Below are 22,359 nucleotides of genomic sequence, written 5' to 3'. Positions count from 1 at the left end.
CAGAACAATACTTTGACACATACCACATACAGTCGAACACGGATATATCGAACTCCAAGGGGATCGTGAAAGAATTCGATATATCGATAATTCGATATATCAAATACGCCTATCTGAAGATTATCTGACAACTCCGCACATCACTGAGAGTTTTCTGAAGTCATTGAAAGTGATAGTTTACCGTTTTGACCCTCAAAGCACGGAAAATCCGAACCGCAGCATGATGACCACCGCACTTTATTTATCACTGAAATGTATTCGAGCTTCGCTTGTTTTTTATTCTGCGTCGTAAAGTTCGCCAAATTGTCTTAAAGATTACAAACACGCACAAATGAGAAAATCAACGCTGTACACTGTACCACAACAGAGGGGAATAACGCTGACAGAACCTCGACTGCAGTAGGCGGTTGGGAACATTGTCAGGCACTGAGTGGCGTTATCTTCAGTATTCGAACTGAACACCTCCCCCATCTGGAGGCGTGCAATGCAGTCGCTTTGCACCCGGCACGCTACGGAATAGCCGGGGCGGGTTGTGCTGCATTCGCCTTTACGTCAACGTAGATGCGTGCATCGCAAGCAAAACTACTGCGAGGAATTCCGAACGCCTTTTCAACAAACATCTTTTCAGCAGCCTGCACCCAACGAATTCCCGCTTTCGATGCTCCGAAATGAAGGCCTTGGACAAAACAAACATACAACGCCGCATCGGTCCCCTTGCACGAGCCACCAAACAGCTAAACCACAGAAAAAGAGTGCCTCCGGTCAATTTCTTTTGCTTCTTTATGTTCTTTCGCCCCAACCACTATCCGCGTTCTAGCTATCATAGAGCTGCCCCTCGTGCTAGCGTGAAAACAGCTGTTGAAGGCCATCGAAGCAACATAATGCCGCGGACGCCGCCTCTGTCTTACCAAGCCAGGCAGCTCCTGCGATGAGTCAACATTATCATCAACTCCACCCCATCAGAACAAGCAAACTTTAAGGGGCACCTTCGGCGCTGAATTCGATATATCGAATCTGCCCATGATCAGGAGTTCGATACACGCGCACAACAGCCCTATACTTTTGCATGGGATTTTCGAGGGGATGTTTGCACTGTTCGATATAGACAATAATTCGATATATCCGTGTTCGATATATCCGTGTTCAACTGTATTCCATTTCACTGTTCACAAATAATTTTTTACGTCACAAGTTGGGGTGTGAAAATTTATATGGAACAGCCATACCCCTTCTTACTTCATTGTCATTTCTCTGCGTTTATAAACAACTGCTGCTACTGTGAAAGGTATTCATTCATGTTTACAGCACTAATATACTTAATAGACCAACTTGTATGTACCCTTTAATGCCCCTTTAGTCATTATTTTGTGTCACTGATCATTAGTAACTATTGCATTTAGATCATCTTTACTTCTTTGAAGTAGCATTTTCTGGCAGGTTATTTTCACCGCGTGTTTAATGCAATGCAATTGCATGCAGTATGAACATAACAATAGCACTCATCTCAGGAGTGGCGATCTTCGGCCCATTTGCCCTTGTGCCAGTAAAAACCATTCACCATCATCATCCTGGCTATTTTATTTCCTCCTACTTATATTGGTAATTGTATGTTTGTGTTGAAAACAGCAGAACATTTCTCCCCATTATGTCCGCAACAGGCGAGAGTTTAGCTTTGAAATTAAGTTGCTTATTTTGAATTGCCATACTAAAAACTATAATAAGCCTGGAACCAAGCTGCGAGTGCAACTAGTAAATTTAGACGAGCCCACAAAGCTTTGACTTTACTTAAAGTAGTAGCATTAGGTTCAGCAGATTGGCATCATCTCTTGCCCTGTTGGGATGAACCTTTTCCAAACCAAGGTTGCAGGTCACTAGTGAAAGAGCCATGCTGAAACAGGGCACGAAATTATTCTAGTTTCCGAAACATGTTTACTTTTGAAAAGTAAAGCAATGAAGACATCTTCTTTGTTTTCCTAAAATTTTATGCAATTTCATAAAATGCCACTTAATGTCTTTGCAGGAAACGGTTTCCAGAAGAAGAACTGAGGGAGCTTTTTCCTGAAGGTAGTCATTTATTACATTGCTATATTTATCAGTGCGATGTTGTTATTAAAACATGTTGTCCAAAATATGCCTTGGACTTTGCCTAAGCTGCCATGTGAGTAAATAAGAAATAGAGGGGCATTAGGGGGTGGAAGGACTGATGACGGCATTCTTTTTGCTTGTGACAATGCAGTTTCTTGCAAGCCATTACACTGTGTAGGTGGTCTTTATGATCAGCAACTGTGGCTGCTTATGCTTTGAAATTTTTATCTGCTGAGAAATACCTGAGTTTGATCAGGGGCTGGGCTTTTAGAGCAGTTCCTATACATTGTGATGCATGCTGCTGGCCAGGGCAGCGTGCCTTCAGGTGCTATAAAACAGCTGTGGGAAGGAGGATATCGGAAATACGGGAGGCCTGGTCAGCTTGGGCGAACTGTATCTATCGGTATGTGGTGGTTTTTGGGGATCAGCTCTCCACCAAAGTAAATCTTAGGTCTACGAGGGGAATTTTTTTACACCCCTTTTCACAAAGTGTAATTTTTTATAGTGAGCTCACCATCTCTCAAAATACAAGACACGTTGAAGGCCAGTATTGCTTGTAACTTTGAAAATAACGCAATTCTTACAATCTGTGGCACTGCATATACCATTGTTCTCAATTCTGCGCTGTGGAATGTTTTATCCGGAGCATTTGAAAATCTAATGCTTTCTATGCTTTGGGTGCTTTTCAAGGTTCGGGAAACTTGCTTTCGGAGAGTTTTGACCCTACCTGGTACCTGTTAGAGAACTACAATAGCACAAGGTGAGATGTTGCTTATTGCCTTGCTGGTGGCTGTTTCTACAACACTCGCTGTCTGTGGGTCCCTAGGTTTTTCTTTTTTCTTATTCTTGCTTTAATTTTTGTCTTTTATGTGGCAGTTTTAACGATCTGAAGGCTGGTCTGCTGAGTTTGAAACGCAAGGTTGGGCAGCTCCAGGAAGGTCCATCATCATTTCTGAAATCGAATGTCAATGCCATCGTCATTTGTCTTGATGTACTTTACGGTGAGTTATCAATGTTACATTGATATGAAAATACCAATGAAGAACTGAAATCCTATTTCATATTAATTTTCTCTCTCTCCCCCTCCCTCTCCCTCTTTTTTCAAATTAAACTCTTAAGAGCTTCAAAAAGCAATGGAAAAGGATAAGCAAGAAATGGGATCTGACCTAACTGAAAAGCTGTCTGAGGCAGTTACAAGTGGGTGCTACGTTGGTTTATAAAGATTGTAATTTGTCTGGCATGTGGTGAGGTATTTCATTGTGCTCGACTATGTCATTTGTTTTGAAGGATCCAAAAATGAAGCGGAGAACATCTTTGAATCTATTCTGGCCAGAAAAGATCGGGCGGATTCAACACGCAATGCCCTCAGCATTTTGCAGAAGTTTCGGTTTCTCTTCAATCTTCCAGTTGCCATTGAGAAGAACATTCACAAGGTAATAAAACCAGCGTAGTTCAGAATGGTGTTCTACTGGGTACTATATAACATAACAGTGCAATAAGGACAAGACAAAAATGAGACCACACTGGGTGAGCGCTGGACGTCGACCGGAGTGTTTAATTAATGCTTGCACCCGAAAGGAGAGGTAATTGCAGAAGTTCCAGCAATGGGAGAACAAAATTTCGTGCACACAGCATCTATCGAAAACTGAGTACCACATTCATCAGCCTGTCCAAAAGGAAATTAATTTCCTTAATAATGTTCGCTTGCCACATGCACATGCTTGAAGCTGTCTATGAGCGATGATGCATTTTTTCCCCCTTGTTGGTGGTTAAAAAGGCCATGAAAACAAAATTGTATTTTGTATTCATGGCCTTTCAAATAAAAAAAATACAATTTTGTTTATTTGAAAGATTTGATGTCTTGTAGCACCCTCGGCGCTTGTCCGGCAACAAATGATGCTTTATTTAGTGAGAAATCACAATATAAGCCGAAATTTCAATTCGTCTCACTCCATTGTATGTTTCGTGATGTCAGCAATGACATTATGGGAGGTACCTAAAATGAAACTTCGTATGTTGACTGAGGCTGCCACCATCTGCAAAACCCTCCTTTGATTAACTTGCTTACCTTCCACCTTTCTAGATGGCACAGGGAGCTTTCTAGATGGCAAGTCTGCAGTTCGCAGACTTGCACGGGCGATATTTTGTTACAGTTTTATAGTGATTGTTTCATGAAAGTAGTAAGGGTCAGTAATGCTGGTGCCACATGCCAGTGTCGTGTCGGACAAGCCCGATGCGCCCGACGTCTGTGCTAGGCAATGCCGACCAGCCTAGTGCTGCATACACTGCTTCTGTGTTTACGTACTCATTCGTAACTACCAGTGTTCATAACTACTCGCCATTCTTACTGCTATGAAAAGAATATGCACTAAATTTAAGCTCAAATACCTCGTTCTGCAAGCTTATACTAATTCCTGTTTAATTTCCATTGTATTTTCGGCCTCAGCAAATCGCAGCAAGCGGCCTATAATACATCGTAATTTAAGTGCAGGAAAGTAACTGGTAAGTTGTGTAGCCATGCTGTTTTTCACGTTTAGCTTATTCGAGTGAAGCCTACGTTAACAGTCGTGTCAGCGTTATTTTAACCAGGCAATCTTTCGAATGAACCAAACTTGCATTTTGTCTTCAAAGCCCCTTTAAAAGGAAGTATCCCAGTTGATGTCCAGCGCTTGTGCTGTGTGGTCTTTCCTTTTCTTGTCGCATTTTTACTGCACTGTATTGCATATCGCAAGTGTTAGGTGCTAATGTGGTTTTGGTCCCCCCCTCCTCCCTTTTTTTTGGTCCAAGTAGTTTGAAAATAATTTTTATCTTTCAAATCATACTTCTAGGGCGACTATGACATCGTCATAAATGACTACAACCGAGCCAAGTCTCTTTTCCAGAACACAGAGGTAGCTGTATTTCGCAGAGGTGCGGCCCTTTTAGCCTGGTGTCTTTTTCGGCGACATGGATTTGTGGTGACTTCTTTCCTTTCTTTCTTCAGTGTTTAACGATGTGGAACAACGAGTGCAGTGCTTTCGTAACTTTCTCATGGACAGTCTCAAGCAGCTGCCAATGCCAGTTGATGACCAGAAGCGTCTGATCAGGTAAGTGTGTCTGGCGGGAGGACTTGTCAAGGCTTTTCGGAGTTTTGTGATGAGTGGCCGTTGCTTCCGTCTTGCTAGGTACCTGATCAGCTTGGGGTCACCAGGCAGCCCAGCCTGGAATGCAGTGCAACACTACTACGGTTGGTTGTACGACTCGGTGCGGGCTTGCAAGGAGAAGCATCTGACCATATGTGAGTAAGGTTTACTGCGCTCGCGTCGCCATCTGCTGTGGTTTTGTGACCGTGGAACGTGCGTTGCAGTGGCCGAAGAGGACTCCAGTGAGCTGAGTGTCACGAGTGTGGAGGAACCCCAGCCCAGGCAGGTGTTCTTTGTGGAAGAGGTCACTGAGCTCTTCCAGAAATACCTGCCTGAATTCTGGAAACTGGGCCAGGCCTACCTTGCGGGAGACCTGTTCGTCGTGGATGTACGTGCTGCCTGGCATTTGACTGATGTAGCCTCTGCTTACAAATTAATATGAACACCGTCATTTTACTGGTGACTGTTGTTTGTGCACAATAGTGTTGGTTCCACAGACCACTAGTGTAGTTAAAAAAAAGCAAATTTTCGTCAATTTTTGGGTAAGTATGTCACAAAATTCTTCACTTTAAATATTCAACAGTAAAAAATACCTGTAAGAGTTAGCATGCAGGCTACTGCCACAGTATACTGATAACTGAATTGTGTTCTGAATTATACTGAATTATGTTCCAAAATGGCCAATTTTTTTAATGATGTGATATGCTTCCAAAACGCACTCAAAACAGAAAAATATCATCGAAAACATTTTACGGCATATTGTAAAGTTTTATTGGTCATTCTTCGCTCCACATAATACACTATACGTGGGGCACATCAGGTGTATTCACAAATAAATTTCTGCAAATCCAAAAAGTAAAGGTTGGGTTTCAATTGCCGTGCAGATAATGCACTATTCCTCGATAGTTCCCCTAAAGCTAGGTGAGGCTACCATCCTTGTGGTAGCATTCAGAGCGCGGCACTGAGCATTGAGCCTCCTCGGGGTCTATCGGGTACCATTCACGGGAGCTGCCCATCATATCATCGCGGTTCTCTTCCCGTTCAAAGTCGCTGTCCGTAAAAACGCCATCACTATATTCTTTACTTGAAGAATCAAACACACCGCTGCCATCCTGATCACAATCGCTTTCATCACCTGAAGAAGACAGATTTATCGCACCGGAACGCAGCACGGATGAGGCCGTGTTTGTAAAATGTGCGGGAAACAAGCTACCCATTCCGCCATCTAGTGTGTAAACTATCATTGAATACAAGCGTCAATGCCAGAACCCGTGCTGCCATCTATGTTGTAAATAGAAAAGCACCGTTTGACGAGCTGGGCTCGTCACAAGCCTCTTGTAGCATTGCAAGAGACCCATGACGAGCACAGCTCGTCATAAGCAAAATACTGGCAACTGCTCATGACGAGCTCAGGTCGTCATAAGCCCTTAAGGGGTTAAGAGATTAGACTCGCATGCTTGATTGAGACTCGCATGCTTGATTGAGGCCTGCCCAGCAAGGACTGTGCATGTTGAGCCCTGAAACCCAGAGCTGGCTGGGTGGGTAATTATAGGTGGCTTAACCTGGTGGCTTATAGGAATGCTTTTTTGCTGGAGGCTATCGGTAGATATCGCTAGCAGTACCCTGCAAAGGTGGTTCACATGTTCATGCCCTCGTAAATACTCTGCTCATTCATGGAAAAGTATTTTCAGTTTTTTGTGTATTATGACCTTGTACTCATGAGCCCTTGAAACATGTTTGGAGGCAGGAAGTGACCTAGCACTTGATTCTCACAGTGACTTTTCTGTTCTTCCGAAAGCAGGTGCACTTACTGAAGTTTTTTTTTTTTTTTTGTGCCATTACAGTGGCAACAGAAAAGGGGGTTGGGCAGCAGCTCTCTGTCTTTTATGTACCTTTCGGTATTGTTTGTTTGATGGTTCATGCACATGGATCCATGCTAGGCATGTGGCCATAACCTGCTGCAGTGGCTCATGTGGACCCTTGTTTTTCATTGGTTTAAAAATATGGACCAATTAAAAGCATAGTGCAAGGTCACTGGGAAAACAGGGGCCCATGCAGAATGGCATCCACTGCCTAGTCTCCCCAGCTCCAAAAGAAAAGTAGAACAGAACGGTGGCATCCGCAATGACACTGAAAATACTGAATGACTTACTATTGAAGATAGTTGTCACGTTTTGTGGCACGTCTCGACCAGCTCAGAAGAATGGACACTGGAGAATCGTTGGCATGTTTACCACAGCACACATTTATTATACACAACTACAATCCCTAAGCAAAATAAACAACAGAGCAAACAAAGAACTCGACCAAAGAAATTCCTAAATAATAATCCCTAACAAAAACCCAGAAAAGCCACCAAACCAAACCGAAAGTCACTATAATGAAGTCCCTAATAACGCAACCAGTCCTAGTTCCTTTCTATACAACGTCCATGTTAGCCATCTTAACAACAAGGGTCATATAATACCCAAGTCCCTAGCGGACGGGCCTACCGCTGTCTCCGGCGCTGACGTGTCGTAACCGTAGCGTGGCCGTGACACGCTGGTGGTCGTCGTTGTCCGCTGCCGCGGTGCCGGTGGTGGTGGTACCGACGCAGTTGTGCGTGGTAGTCACCCGGTGGACCGCTGTTCAGCTACTCCTCGTGGTAGCCCTCGTAGCAGGAAGCAGCCCCTGGCCTCGGGGCCGTCGCCGTGGTAGCAGGTAGCACCGGGGAGCTCCGGGAACGTTGCCGCATGGGGACCGCCAAGGCGTTAGTTGACGGTGCGTGCTCGCTGTACGCAGGCGCCCGATGGGCCACCAAAGCGCAGGTTGGTGGTACGACGCGGAAGTGGGAGCCGATGCTACGTCGGTCCACTCCGGCCCAGGCTGACGTGGCTCTGGTCGATGGCGTGGCCTCGTACCCCCGGCTTGTTCCTCGGACTCTTGCCACCTGACCTTCCTGCTGTGGCGTTCTTCTGATCTCTCTCTCCCTCTCGGCCTGTGCCCCGGGATTAAATAGCCTCTGCCTGGTCGTCGCGGCACTCTCGCATTCGCTGTGCCCCTGTCCGCCGCACGGGTCACCACCACATTGGTTAATTCTCCACGTGCCTCCATCGCGTCACTTCGTCATTAGTCCTCCCTCTTCGCGGGAAATTTGCCTTCTCTTCGTCTTCCTCTTCGTCAGCCTCTGGCTCTACTATGACACGTCATCTTTGTTTTCAAGGGGGGATTGCCCCCTTAATCATGACAATAGTAGCAAGATGCGATTGTTGCTCTTGACTGGACGTCGGTGAAAGGAGAAACCATTGTTAGTGTGAGCAGTATACCGTGCTCCAGTGAAAACTGCTCTTTCCAAACTGGCATCTAGCCCATGAAGCATGCAAGGCCACTTGCAGGTTATGAGGCAGGGTCGTCCTTAGCCTCTGATTCAGAATTCTGGAAGATTTGGGGGCAGTATAATGGGCTGTATCAAAAAGTTGAATTGCCTTTGCATAAAACACAAGCGTTGATTAAGACGTAGACATTGCTGTGCCCTATTTCTAGATGACATGATGCAACTCTTCCATAAGAGCAGCCCAGTGGGCTCTTCGGATCAGGTCCCACGCAGCCAAAAGGAGAGGCATTGCAGGCTTGCTTATCAGGACTTAATATTGCGCCAATGCTTTTTGAAGACATTGGCTCACTTCCTGGTTTTTTATCCAGTTTTAAAATTTATATCGCCATGGTTTTAAAGGCTTTCATCTCATTTGTGATTTTTTTCTTTTGTTCCAGGACACTTCAGTGAATGCCAGCGATGAAAAGGATTTCAAGGTATTTTTACAAACTTGATGTGCTATCTTGTGGCTGATGCAGTCATAGCCGTGTAAACAAGACTGGAAGAAAAGTGTATAAAACTTTAGCATTGACTGTTGACGTATATACGGTGAAAAATTCTTGCACCATCTAATGTGACACGCATGTTAGTCTTGCCACTGTTTTATTACGGTCTCAGTGGCTCATGAAAGCCTGGAATTTTCTCTATTCACGGGGCTGCTTATGAGGCCGGCAGTAAATCTTATCAGAATTGCGCAACAGCTGAAGTTGGCAATAGGCAGTTTTCAGGAATACTTTCAAACACCAACCTTGAGGGACGATCTCGCAGAAAAAAATTACAGCAACGAAAAAAAGCACGTCATTTCATGCAGAGCGATTCCTCAGTTGCGCCCTGCACTCCCTTTGTGTTTGCATAGCTTGCATTCTCGGTGCAGCAGGGTGTGCGTCTCAGGTGTGGGGTGTGTGTGTGTGTGTGCAGGACATGCTGACGCGCCTGTTGGGAAAGCTCTGCTGGGAGGTGCGTGTGGCCCTGCTTCCACCGATTCACCGCTCTGTGGGCAGTTCCAACTTCAGTGTGTACAGTCTTGGCAGTACTGCTCTGGGCACTTCTGGTCTGGGCAGCACCAGCCTGGTCGGTTCCGGCTTGAGCGACAGCTCTGAGGAGGGCAAGGGCAGTTCCTGGCCATGCCACACCCAGGGCGAACGTCTTGGCCCGTGGCTGCCCCAGTGCCTTCGCTGTGTGCGGTATGTGGGTCTCTGTCAGTCTCTGCCCCCTTGTTATAAACTGCCTTTCCCCTGCTGCTCTGAAGTACCCGCCAGTGCTCTTGGTGTGCAGCTACTGGTCGTTCCTTTACACATTTTGTGTTGTTATGGAATCTAGCCTGCAAGATAGCGGCAAGTTGGCTGCTTGTGAAAGCACTGTGCGTTTCTTTGTTTTTTATAATTATTAGAGAGAGGCGCACTGGCACGAACAATTTTCTGGCCTTTCCATCAAAACACAACGGCGTTCATTGGTGTTCCAGTTTCAATTATGGTTGTCTGTTTTGTGTTTTGATGTGCAAATACTCTCTACACTAGCTGCCAAAGTGCGAGAATATCGCAGGTGTATTACTACAGGCAACTAGGTGACCAAACCAGTCGTCAGCTTTACTGGTCCCTATGCCAGCAAACTACAGTAGAACCCCACTGTTGCGTTCCCGGGTGCTGCGTTTTCCCGGCTGCTACGTTGTCATCAGTCGGTCCCAGCATCGTCCCCAAAAGATTCCATGCATTAGAAACCCTGCTGTTACATCGTAATCACAGCAACATTACCTCATCCTGCGTCAAAAACTGGCACCCTGATCCAGTTGAACGATGTGTGTCGATGGCCACGTTGGCTTGTCATACTGATTGGCCTGATTTGGTTCTGGGATTTGTTTGCATGAAGTGGTGGCATGTTGCTGCACAGGAAATGAACTCCAGGGGAGTTCATTTTTATTTTTCTAGTAAACACATGCCCAGATATCTTTATTTTTTGCGGTGATGAGTTCATTCATTATGTGTGTAAAATGCACTGTTGTAGAGAATGGCCTGTTCAGAGCTGTACTAATGACTTCTTTGTTATGCTTGCTACATTTCAGGAGATGCTACTTACTACTCCTGAAATTGGAAATACCCGAAGAGCACACCAACCAAGTTCAGCAGCTTATTTTCGATCTTCGTGTGCACTCGATGAGCTGCCTTTTTGGACAAGCTGCGGAAGGTGAGGTAGTAGTTGCGTGCAAAAGTAGCAGCATCAAAGCGTGCTCTTGCTCGGGCCCTAATTTTGGTTGCTTCTCACTCTGCAAGATGTGCGCAACCTTCTCAAGTCGGAAGTTTGGCAGCTCGAAATAGATGATCGATGTGGTGGCACAACCCAGTTGGTAAGTCCTTGGTTGATTTACAGTTTCTCTCATCCTTTTTCTGCAAGCACTTACGATGCATTGGCACATTCTGAACGAAACAGCATATTAAAATGAAGAAATGTATAGACTTCATTGTGTGTAGTTGAAAAATGACACCAGCATATAACATTTAAATTATTTATTGGGCAATTACTCTTGTATGAAGCAGAGAGCGGAGTGAATAATATAGTTCGGACATTTGTGTGGTATTGTGCTTCAGAGATCAGGAATGTTCAAATGTTTACCGCCCAGAGCTTTCTCCTTGTAGCACAGGCAATCCAAGAATTTTTGTCCAAGAGAGACTTAAGCTTCAGAATGGCTGTTAGCAACCGGTCCAGCGACGTCCTTGTCGTATACTTCCGAATGAGCTCAGTATTCTGAGTCAGAATGGCACTCAAGTTTCCAATTGCTGAATGCTTTCTGCTGAGAATGTGAATTATAGGTGAGAAAAGATAACATTGTTATTGTGTTATGGAACTACTGAAAGCAAATGCTCCAAAGATTTCATGTCACTAACTTTACTCTCTTAAACTTTGCCGCCGGTTAGGTGTATAACAAGTGTCTGGGCAGCGCTGTAGCTGGCTTACTGCGAATGAGCAGTCAATATGGCAGCAGGCACTAGCGTGCAGTAAGCTGTCTGGAAACATTCTGTTATGCCATCTATTGCATTTTTCAGCCTCTCATGTTTGAGAGTAGAGTCATCGAGACCTTGCAGTTGGTTCATGACAACATACTGAGATGTGGACCAAGGGAAACTGAGGTGAGAGTTGACACTGCTGGAAATATAACTGGGGCTTGAATTTTAGTGTTTTGTCCTCTCTCTCTCGTGCCCTAGGTGTTTGAGCAAATCAATGTTCAAGGGGCAATCAAGCAACTTGCACAGAGCCTACTTCTGGCCTTCGTTGAAACTCTGGAAAAATGTGCCTTGAGTCCGGATCGCCTTTCGCCCATGATTGACTCTATTGGGTATGCCATCTGCTTGTACCACAAGACACCTGTGGTCATGTGCAACTGGACAGCCTTAGAATGCACCAAGTGTGTTCTCAAAAACTGGTGCTGGGTTGGGTGCTTTGCAGCTTCCCAGCATTAGCAGCGTGAGCAGGGCAACCACAGCCTATTGACAAGGGGCAGAAGCTTGCATTCATCGCGTTCTCTGCGTTAATCGAAAAATATCTGCAGGGTAGCTGAAGTAAAGAGGAACTGCTTTCACTTTTTGCTGGAGGGTTCGTAATCAAGGGTGTGTGCCTGTTTATGCAAGGGGTGGCCTACTGCAACTGAGGAGCAATAAGTCGTCAGTGGCATGGTTGTGTAGATGCAATGGCTGAAGCAGAGTGCTAATACGCACAGTGTGAAGGGCCCATTCCCGGCCGTAGAGCCAGCGTATAATAAAGTGGAGCAGAATGCAAAAGGCACATGTGATCAAGGTTTGGAGACGCCTTTAATCTGTAGTTATTGTTGTCGGGGTGGAGCTTTGGCACAATAGTGAAACTCGCTTTAAGGATTTTTTGGAAGTGTGGCTGGTGCATGCTTTCAAACAAACTGCAAGCACACATCCTCTACTGTCCATTAGTTGCATGCTGCCACCTCGCTGAAAGGGAGCCAGTGGAGGAACAGCTGATAAAATGTTTTACCACTTTTCAACTTGCCCAAAGCACCTTTTAGGAAGGTAATGTGGTTTCACATCTGCACTGTACTTGCTTCAGAGAAAGGTATTTTTCTGCAGAGTTACTAAAGATTCAGCTCGTTTTGTCTCGATTTTTTTTTTTTTTTGCCACTATTATGCAGGATGTCTACCAACCAGGAAAACTAAACACTAGAAGTGCTGTGGGAATTTGGGAAGTGTAGAGAAATAATATAAATTTTGAAGAATTTTTTCATTTTTTGAGCCTCAGTCTGGGAAAATGAGTATTAAATTAAAAAGGGCATAGGCATTTATGCACATACAAGAGGCTTGGCTTGTGCCGTTTGTCACGCGTCTCGGCAGGCAAGGAAGAATGGACTTTGGGTGAAGTTGGCAGGCTGTGAGCTGCATCTGATCATTAGCTGAATTCGAAATGATGTATTTATGTCTGCTTCTACATAAAAAAAAGCCATAACATTGACCAGGTATCTAAACTGCAGTTTTACAGATGTTAGTTGTGAGTGGATTAATTTAAGAATCTATTCTTTTGTAAAGAGCTGAAACAGGGAACTGACAATGACAGCATGAGGTGTGCATGTATTCAGCACCTTCTCTGCATTTCAAAATTGCTCAGTCAAAATAGACAAAATTCAAAATAAACAAACTGGCCAATCGAAATATCAGTTGTTCTCAAGGAAAACTGGAAAAACTGTGGGAGTACAGGACTCAGAATTCTGGTAGACACCCTGTTATGGTATTGAATATAATTACCGTTTTAGTTGATGTTTTCAGCATTCTGACGTAGAATTGAGCCAAATTGCTGTTGTCTGAACTGCTGTAGCATGGACCTATCACCTTCCAGAAGCTCTGTTGAAATCATGTCACCAGGTCAGAGATCCAAGAGCTGGAGGCAAAAAAGGGAAGACTCATTAACAACGCCTCCTCTGGTATGTAAATCTCATTAGCTACCAAAAAGATGGTATAATCAAAATTGTAATGTAGTCAAACATGTTGTTATCATATTCTGATATTTTGGGTTATTGCTCATACTGAAGTGTTAGAACATCACTTAGAGAATTTTTAGCGTGCATTGTATGCTCTGTGTATAGAATTTTCAATGACTTTCAATGACTTTCTAAATCTAAATGACTTTCTAAATTGAAACAACTTTCAATGACTTTGTAAATTATCTAAATCATTAATTAAGCTACTTGTGTTTATTTTCATGTTGTAAATATGTCTATGCAGCACATACAAATATGGGGTTACCTTGTTGTGTGGAGCAGTTTCATTTAGTGGCCACACTTTATTTACAACGTCCAGGAAATAAGCCTGCTAAATGTAGTACTGTTTATTCGCTTGAAGATTTATACACTTCACAGCTAGTGCACTAGCTTGTTGGTTTTCCAAAACAGTCGTTCTACATCCCAAATTACACGCTTGCAGTTGTACCGGGTCTATGTCATGTATTGCATACATGCAGCTTTATCACCAATGTGTTAAACAGTCCTTCATATAGCACACTCTAGCCTCTGCAGGAAGCTGACATTGAAATGGGACAAATGTAAACTCCAAGGAGGCATCAATGCGAGCATTCTTAAGTGTTCTTCTATTCCTGGTCCTCTCACCTTTCAAGCCTTTTTTGTTCAAATATCTGTAAACTTCACTTATAATTTAATTTGCAAAATTACAAGTCTGCAAAAAAAAATTACATTGTATCGTATCAAATTGTTTTCAGATCCCCTTCCAATTTAATATGTCCACGAAGGTTCAATGTTGGGCTAGTTGGTCGAGCATATTTTAGGGGTGAATAGTGCAGCCAAAGATGGACAAGAAGGACGCACACTCTGCCGATGTGCCTCCTTCCTGCCCTTCGTCTTTGGGTGCGCTATTCACTTCTTAAATTAGTACATCCAGATTGGCACTCCAGTAGCCTTTTAAAAAAAAACAACTTGCGTAATCAGTGCTTTATTTGGCAGGAACAACGGCTGCTCATAGTTCTCAGCAACTGCAGCTTCACATCCCGCATGGTCATTCCAAGGCTGCAAGAGAGCTTCAAGCGCCATGGTTATCCCGACATGTCACCTGTTATAAAGGTACCCTATTGTGAGCGTCTTGACTTTATCAAATCAAAGTGGAGCGACTGCTAAAACCCTTGGGCCTCAACTCTGAAATACGTTGGGCATGTAACAAAGCGTGGGATTGCAACAGCATGCCATGCTGAGGAATAATGCTGCTTTGGCAAGGTTTACTGTTGGGGCTACAGCTAGTTGCCCAATTGCTTTAGTTTGCCAAAATTAGACAGGTCATTTTTATTATGAACTGCTATGGACTTGCGGAGGCGAGCTAGCCTGGGCGAAGCAGTCAACAGTGTTATGCCTTCCTGTTTTTTGCGTTTCAGATAGCTCAGTCTCGGCTGGGGGACCTTGATAACAAGCTGTTTCAGAAGCTCCTTGAAGCCAAATGTGACCCGATTGTGGGAGCAATAGAGCCCAGCATGTATGCGGGTGCTTTTGATTGGAAGAGATGCCTTGAACCAATAGGTTGGTATGCATGTTTTGTTTTTCTCTGCTGTTGAAGGCTATATATCTGGGCCATATGTATCAACTAGCTGCCCTTTAGAATAAAATTGCTGCTCTGGGGTTTTCACGTTCACTTCCAAGGTGGCAAAAAAAGAAATCAGTTACGGAGTAGCACACCCTCACTGCATTGCTAGCATGCAGACAGACCGCTTCACCTGAAGTGTACTTCTCAAAAAGCACCATATAGTTTGCTTGCCAAAAAAGTGACAAGTCTGCAAATCACAATCTTGCTCTACTCTTTCATTACTGCAGCCATTGTTCAGTTATAAAAAGAAATTGTTGCAAACATTTTAGTGCAGTATATTGCATCAACAAAAATATAAATAACCAAATGCTTTTTGAAATGTTTAAGGTTAGCAAAGTTGCCCTAAATAATGCACATACTGAAATTACTGTGCCAGTGAAGAAAATTTTTATTACATCAGTGTACCTTTACTCATAACAACAACAAATCAAAATTACGCAAATCATAGTTAAAACAAATCAAAATTACGCAAATCGTAGTTAAACATTCCAAAAAGTATTTTCTACAAGAAAAAAAAGCAATCTGTGTACAGGAGTCCTTCAAGCCCTCCTGCTGTCTACTCCTTTCAGGGAGGTAGTTTCTCACTTTTGACGCATTTTCGGGCCTTTCCTGAGCAATATAAACAGCCTTACATGACCAACGTTGTATTGGTTTGCTCAAGATTGCTGGACAAGCATATGAGACCAACTTGCTTGCAAACAGCTAATGATGGTCAGAGTTGATTTAACACTTTTTCTGAAATCTAATGATCAGCTGTCTTCTGGCTGGCAACTAAAGCCCTGACTACAGAAATCAGCAGCAGATGTGCAAGAATGAGTAGTAGTGTGCCCAAGAGAAGTCACGCTACAAGGTGCTGCAAAGTGGCTGCAGATTTAGTGCCTACCACATTTTGTTCTGTGCTGTCAATAAGTCAACAGCTGCTGTACTTTGATTTTCCGACATGAGGCTGACGATTGTAGAAGGCGGGTGTGGGAGTCTCTGGTACCACTTGTTCTTCCCACTGTGTGCATTGCAGACTTCCCATAGAGCAGCAGATGGTCTTCTGGTTAAAGCAAATTCCATGCTATTCATCCCTTCAGGTGTCTTCTTTCTCATACTTGCTCAACCTTGCATCCCCATTAATTGATCATCGATGACACGCCAGCCAGATGTAATCTGTGCTGTATATATAGCTTATGGGCTAACAGAGACACAAGAGCAGAAAACTGGACAACACTAAGTTGACATCGGTACTCTGTCAACTCTGCAACTCCTATAAATCTTTTCTGAAGCCACTTTCCCAAATGTCCATAAATTTTCTGATGTATTGACACAATAGTACAAAGTTTCCAAGTTGTAACATGCCCTTGGGAATAGCTCTAAAGACTGCTTACTCAGAAAAAATACAGAGCTCCTCCAGAATACACGGGACTAGTCAGTGGAGTACTCTGGGAGATTGAATGTCACCACCAGGACATTTGGTACAAATCCGACTTGTTGATTGCACAACAACCTGGCCCGAGAGGTTTCACCCTTTGCTGCAGTATGTTAGTGCAGCATGTTAGTGCCACTTTAGGCTTTAGTGCCATGTTAGTGCCACTTTGTTCATTTTCTTATTTATTCATGTAGTATTTATATTACACCAAAATTCCATCATTCAGAGTGAGCTCAAATGGTGGTAGAGAAGCAGCCTTGATTTTTCTCATTTGATCCTCATTACCACTTCCTTTTTTTGTGCTGCAGGAGTTAGCCCCTACATCAAGGATATCCTTTTGGACTTGATTGAGGTGCACGCTGAGGTGAGTGTAGTTTTTCAACTATGGAATCTGTGCTAGGTTCCAGCTAAGAACAACTTTGCATGGTAGAAAACATTTAGGCCAGGAAACATGGCAGAATGTAAAATGTTTTAGTTGTTATTAGAAGTCATAAACAGGTGCAACCATGATTAATCAGTTTTTACCAGTGGCAATAGCTGTAGTTATTGTCAAAAGGACAAATGGGGATGAAGATTTGGTTGTGTATAGCAGTCTTTCCTAATTCCAGCTACTACCATTACCTGGCTACGCATTCAAGACAGCTCAACGTTTAACATTTTGAGTGAATTTCACTAGATTTAATTTTATTCACCCACAGAACATGAAGTATGTAATTTCATAATGAGTATTTGTTGGAAAATGAAAAAGGTAATTTATTTTATTGTTGAAACAGATTTAACATAGATGGTAGTAGAATTATTTCAACATCTAAATTAGCTACCCAATTTTCGCTACCAGTTTTGTAGGACTGCCTTGGGGTGGTGACTGCAGTTTACCATTGCTGCTGCGCATCTACTGGCAAAGTCTGGTGGCCCTGTGCTCGTAAAAATCCCTAGGCTAAACGATTTCAGGCTTGTCTTTAGACAGAAATTGCCAAGCGTGATTTGATGATTTGGGAGTGTTCTGGAAGATTTGATATTTCATGAGTGGTGCCTGCTTTGCCCAGCCTCGGATAGCTCCGGTAGCTGCTGTGGAAAGGTCGTCCCTTGTTAGTATTTAAGCATGAGCTGTTCCAGCTGGTGGAGTGGTTAGCACTTCCCCACCGTACTTGCTAAGCAAATCGTGGCCAGCCTTTTCCAGCTGTAGGCATGCATTTCCAAACACGTGTCGCAGAACTGGAGGCATCTGCAAATGTATCTTAGGGGCTGTGCGAATATACAAAAATTTCAAATATTGAAGCGAATAAATCCAGCTTTTGATTTAAGTATCACTGTTCAAAATTTTCACACAAATTTAGAGGTTCATAAGGTTCAAGGTATATTTAGAGGTTCATAAACATGCACCGGCTCTCTCTGCTGCTGGCGACGGGCTTTCCCGCACTGCTTTGGTGACATGCAAGCAAACGGTGAGCGGAAGATGCTTTTGGGTAACGCCTCTACTCTCCTTTGGGTTAGGGCAAATTCTCCCTCGTGCTTCTCTTTTGGCATCGCGATAACATGGTTGCCCTCAAGGAGCCCCATTGAAGGCTTTGTAGATAGAGCCCAGCTGCCTACTGTCATAATCCCAGAGTCACCTGTTTTTGACCAAGTAGTGTGCAAATTGATCCCTTTTTTTATGTAATGTTCCTTTTTTTTTCTCTATGGGACATTTAAAAAAAAAACGATGCATTTGCCTAGCTTCACACTCCTAAACGAAAAGCAGGTTCTGACACTGCGGCACTGACAGCTGGTTTGCCCTGCAGGTTTGTCATTACTTGTTATCAGACACTTGCGCTGATTTTAGCCTCAGCTCTTTTCATACGTTTATGTTATGCATGACATGCCCGCCTCACAAGCCATATTTAAAACTCTTGTGTGTGCATGCGAAGACCTGTGTGGCACAAGTGCTTTTTAACCCTTTGAGGGTCAAATTTTTTCGTTAAATGCAACCCCCCCAGGGTCGATTTTCTTATTGTTGATATAAATTCTCTAGTCGAATCTATTTGAAGAAAAAATTGACATTAACTTTTTTAGGCCGACCATAAAGTGACAAAAAAATTGTTTGTGTTGTTACATACGCATGGTGTATTCATGAGTAACATAAGAGAAATTCCAAGGGAGTTTCACGGGCACAAGAAGCGGGAGAAGCGCAAGAAGTGCATCAGTTTCGCGGACACAAGAAGCAGAAAGCGCCCGAAGGACGAAACCAAAACCAGCCGCCGCCGCCGCCACACGCTTGCGCGCGAGCCGATGCACAAGCGATAGCGGGTGCATCCATGGGCGCACCGCTGTAGTAAACTGTAAAAAAAAGAAAAGAGCCATCGGCGCAGGGAAAATTTTCACATATTTCTGCAATGGGACAGCACATGTCAAGCGAGAAAAATGATAGAAAAGGAGCGCTTTTTAAACATTGCAGCGTTGACGTACCTGTGCGTCATTGACCATTTTGAAGGTGTTTGCTGGGGACGTACATGTACGTCGTTGACCCTGAAAGGGTTAAAAGTACAGTTAACTTAGTACTGGCAAAGGGAGCCGCAAGGAAGGGCAAAGCAGGGATGATACCACCATGCCATGAAGTCATACAGAGGATGGTTTGTGAATCAGGCTAATTTTTCATGCCTTGCATTGCCCGATATGCTGTTTTTTTTTTAGAGTAGGCATAAAGGTACATGTATGAAACTGCCATTCACATTTCTTGTTCATAAAGTAATTGTGCTAATCATATAGCTTATGAGAATACCCTAATAGCACTAATACAGTGAAGCACTCGAAGGTTTAGTCCCCATAAAATGCGAAAGCTGCCCCGATAGTTAAATCGATGTCAATGTCAGCAGCAGGATAGCTTCTTTATGCTTGCTTTATGGCATGGGAAAAGTTTGAAAAACATTTTAAATGATCCTTTTTTTATTCCGATTTGTTACTGAAGCATGCTTTGTAATTTGTGAATTTCAGTGTTCTTGTTGGGAATTTCTCAAGATTCACTTTGATTCAAAAATATTTGCTTTAATTCCCAACTATTAAAGCAAAATCATTATTTGCTTCGAAAGCAAATGTTACTATTGGCACAGCCTTTAAAGCAAGCAGAAGTTACGAATGGTGTGCTGTTTAGTATTTTACCACAACCTACATCACGTTCAGTCACATGTAAGCATTCACTTTGCAGTGCTGCAAACTTGCACAGTATGTTTTACAAAACGACCTTTGTGTACGTTACCTTCCGCTACTGGTGCACCATAAAACCATAATGTTATAATTGCTTTGGCATGGTTACTGAACTTGTTTTCTTTTGAAAAAAAAACTTAGCTGATTCTTTCTGTGAACAGCCATAGTAGCAATGACGAGGTTTATCTCTTTCCCTGCAGGTTTACAATATTTCTCCGCCACTCGTCGGCCGCATCATGACGCCCCTAGCACAGAGTGTCGCTGAGGAAATAGCCCGTATCTACGATTGCATTGGCAAGTTCACGAGATATGGAAATATGCAGGTGCGTACTGTACCAGTGGTTGTGCTTGTGCCATGATAAGGCCGCGCATAGTTTGAACTCTGAGCTGAGTATTTCAATGCAGTTATGTGCAACACAGGGGGCTGTGATACATGTCTGTTTAGCCAACCTCGCAGCACCACTCCTGCCATACCAGAAGCAGCTGTAACATGTGGCATGATTCTGGGGCTACCAGACAGCATTGTGGAATCAACAATTGCAGTCCTAAACCAAGGAAAAAAAAAGTTCTGTTTTTGTATATATATACTATATTAGTGTGGTGGTAAAAGTGCAAAGCACGAAAATGCAGTGGTGAGGAGGAAGTATTTTGTTCTGTCTTTCACCTATTTGAGCATTGAATTTCTTGTGTTTTTTTAGCATGTTAACATGTTAGCATGTTAACTCTTGAGCTCCATGAACTATTTGTTATTAACTATTTGTTATAAAGCAGGTTATTAACCTGCATAATAAATGCTGTAATTCAGGGCTGTAGTGGTTAAAAAAAAAAAGCCTAGATGTGTACCACCTTGTAACCCCGTTTCTCTCAAGTGGCAGAGAGGCTTAATCCTTTTTTTGTGTGTGTGCCTGCAGTATTCCTCTTTTCTTTTATGTATAAAACATTAGGAAGAACAACAAACTAGTCTAGACTATGATTTTAAGACACAGATAAGACTTTCAGCAAGCTAAACTAGCAAATCAAGTTTGCTGACTGTGTACATTTATTATAAAGCACTTGCACGAATTGTGATCTTAACACTTTTTGGCACATTTATGTTAAGCTTGAAGCACCCTTAGTGGAACCCATCTTTGAATATTTGTGTGCAAGGACATTTGTAGTTAAAAATATCATTAAAATTACATGGTGCACAGTTAAAAAAAACTGTTTAGAATGAAGTTTGCGTGCTGTTCAACCTCCAGCTGAGGGCTGCAAAGCGGGGGCAACAGCAGCACCATGCAATGAAGACGTTGTCGGTTTGAGTACACACCTGCGGGTTTTACGAGGCAGGCTAATTCGCCGTGCCTTGCGTTGTCTTACATGCTGAGTTCTCTTTTTAGAACTTGCTTGAACATTGACGGAACTGTCATTTTTTAAATTTGTATATTGTATTTGTTTTTAGGAGAGATTTCTGGTAAAAATAATTCTGATTACACTAACTGAAGCACTTGTAGTAGAGGTTGAAGCACTTGAAGTTGCTTTGCACTAAATATGTCATCAATAAAGCTGAAAGCACCAAGTTAGGTAGTTTATTTGTTTAGCTTATGTCATCGACAAACTATTACAAAGCCTTTAGGGTGGCCCCTTTTCTTAATTTATTGATTTATTTCTTCATTTACTTTTTATTTGTTTGTGCAGTCATGCTAGGGAAGCATACCCCAGAAATTTTCAATTTTTTCTGTACTGGCAACTGCAAAATATCCACATTAATTCGAAATTACTTTCTCCGATTCTGAGGTATTTGAACAAGACCATTAACTTTGTGTTTGCTCAAAAAGTGAAAGATCGTTATTCACACAAAATTACTATTTGTGCATGCCTATGCAGTTCCAATTTTTTAGTGTGTAAACCGTATTTTGTTGCAGGATGTAAAACACACTTGATTTCAGCAAAAATATCTGCGTACAAAAGTATAGATGTTTTGGAAGGAGCTCTGGGTGAAAAATTTTCCTCTGTAAACTTGGAGACTGGTGTGCGTGCAATTAGTATTAGACTGCAGTAAGGTTGCCTTTTTCATTATAATTGTTTTCAAATGCATTTGCATTGATTAAACTCTTCCAGGCTACACTTGACCTCCGAGCACTGGAGGAGGCTGTGGATTTTTACAGAAACCAGACTACAGGGTACAGTGCAGTGACTTTCGCTTGGCTTCCCTTCTTATTCTTAGGTGTGTCGGCAGTGTTCAGAGTGCTTTCTGTGCTTTCAGGAATTACTTCATGATGTGTAGAAGCAAGTTAGATCCTTTTGGCAACACGAAAGAAAAAGAGTAAGTTTGACTGCTCTGTCTTGTTGGGAGTGACAGGGCTGTAACATTTCCCTGGACTTCCCATCAACAGGCTAGTGGATCAACTGCTTGAGAAGTTTCGTCTGCAAATGAAGCTCCAGTTGCTGTGCTTCAAGGAGGATATTGTGGTCAGCGTATGAGGGGAGTCAGTTCCTTTACGATGTATTTCTTCAGCATCGGCCAATCATCACAAGGACTCCCGTTGAGGGTACATTATTCGTATTTTGATGTTATTATTATTGACGCTCAAAGTATGGCTATTGCAAACTAAATAAAATATTTTGAGTGATACACAA

At 43.0% G+C, this 22,359-nt stretch overlaps 1 protein-coding gene across 3 annotated transcripts in view; it reads left to right on the top strand.

The window, feature by feature from the left end:
• Nucleotides 1-22,359, top strand: part of Sec5 (exocyst complex component secretory 5) — a 28,774-nt gene extending 6,415 nt beyond the window's left edge. For 2 of the 3 annotated variants that reach the window (XM_077686785.1, XM_077686783.1), the window contains exons 5-27: nucleotides 2,021-2,064; nucleotides 2,776-2,845; nucleotides 2,962-3,086; nucleotides 3,205-3,282; nucleotides 3,373-3,518; nucleotides 4,914-4,995; nucleotides 5,069-5,171; nucleotides 5,250-5,362; nucleotides 5,432-5,595; nucleotides 8,958-8,996; nucleotides 9,478-9,743; nucleotides 10,619-10,740; nucleotides 10,827-10,900; nucleotides 11,598-11,681; nucleotides 11,757-11,887; nucleotides 13,384-13,489; nucleotides 14,522-14,638; nucleotides 14,944-15,085; nucleotides 16,872-16,927; nucleotides 19,944-20,066; nucleotides 21,841-21,902; nucleotides 21,986-22,045; nucleotides 22,116-22,359. In XM_077686785.1, the coding sequence (XP_077542911.1) occupies nucleotides 2,021-2,064; nucleotides 2,776-2,845; nucleotides 2,962-3,086; nucleotides 3,205-3,282; nucleotides 3,373-3,518; nucleotides 4,914-4,995; nucleotides 5,069-5,171; nucleotides 5,250-5,362; nucleotides 5,432-5,595; nucleotides 8,958-8,996; nucleotides 9,478-9,743; nucleotides 10,619-10,740; nucleotides 10,827-10,900; nucleotides 11,598-11,681; nucleotides 11,757-11,887; nucleotides 13,384-13,489; nucleotides 14,522-14,638; nucleotides 14,944-15,085; nucleotides 16,872-16,927; nucleotides 19,944-20,066; nucleotides 21,841-21,902; nucleotides 21,986-22,045; nucleotides 22,116-22,203 (2,395 nt within the window). In that variant the 3' untranslated portion in view covers nucleotides 22,204-22,359. The remainder of the gene's footprint in view (nucleotides 1-2,020; nucleotides 2,065-2,775; nucleotides 2,846-2,961; nucleotides 3,087-3,204; nucleotides 3,283-3,372; nucleotides 3,519-4,913; nucleotides 4,996-5,068; nucleotides 5,172-5,249; nucleotides 5,363-5,431; nucleotides 5,596-8,957; nucleotides 8,997-9,477; nucleotides 9,744-10,618; nucleotides 10,741-10,826; nucleotides 10,901-11,597; nucleotides 11,682-11,756; nucleotides 11,888-13,383; nucleotides 13,490-14,521; nucleotides 14,639-14,943; nucleotides 15,086-16,871; nucleotides 16,928-19,943; nucleotides 20,067-21,840; nucleotides 21,903-21,985; nucleotides 22,046-22,115) is intronic. The other variant, XM_077686784.1, reaches the window with a different exon arrangement.

This window comes from Haemaphysalis longicornis, unplaced genomic scaffold (assembly GCF_048455015.1).
Source record: "Haemaphysalis longicornis isolate Haplotype H1 unplaced genomic scaffold, Haemaphysalis longicornis Haplotype H1 scaffold_1, whole genome shotgun sequence".
In the NCBI taxonomy this organism is placed as follows: Eukaryota; Metazoa; Arthropoda; class Arachnida; order Ixodida; family Ixodidae; genus Haemaphysalis; species Haemaphysalis longicornis.
The sequence above is the reverse complement of the archived record's forward strand: the minus strand, read 5'-3'. Positions and strand labels throughout refer to the sequence as shown.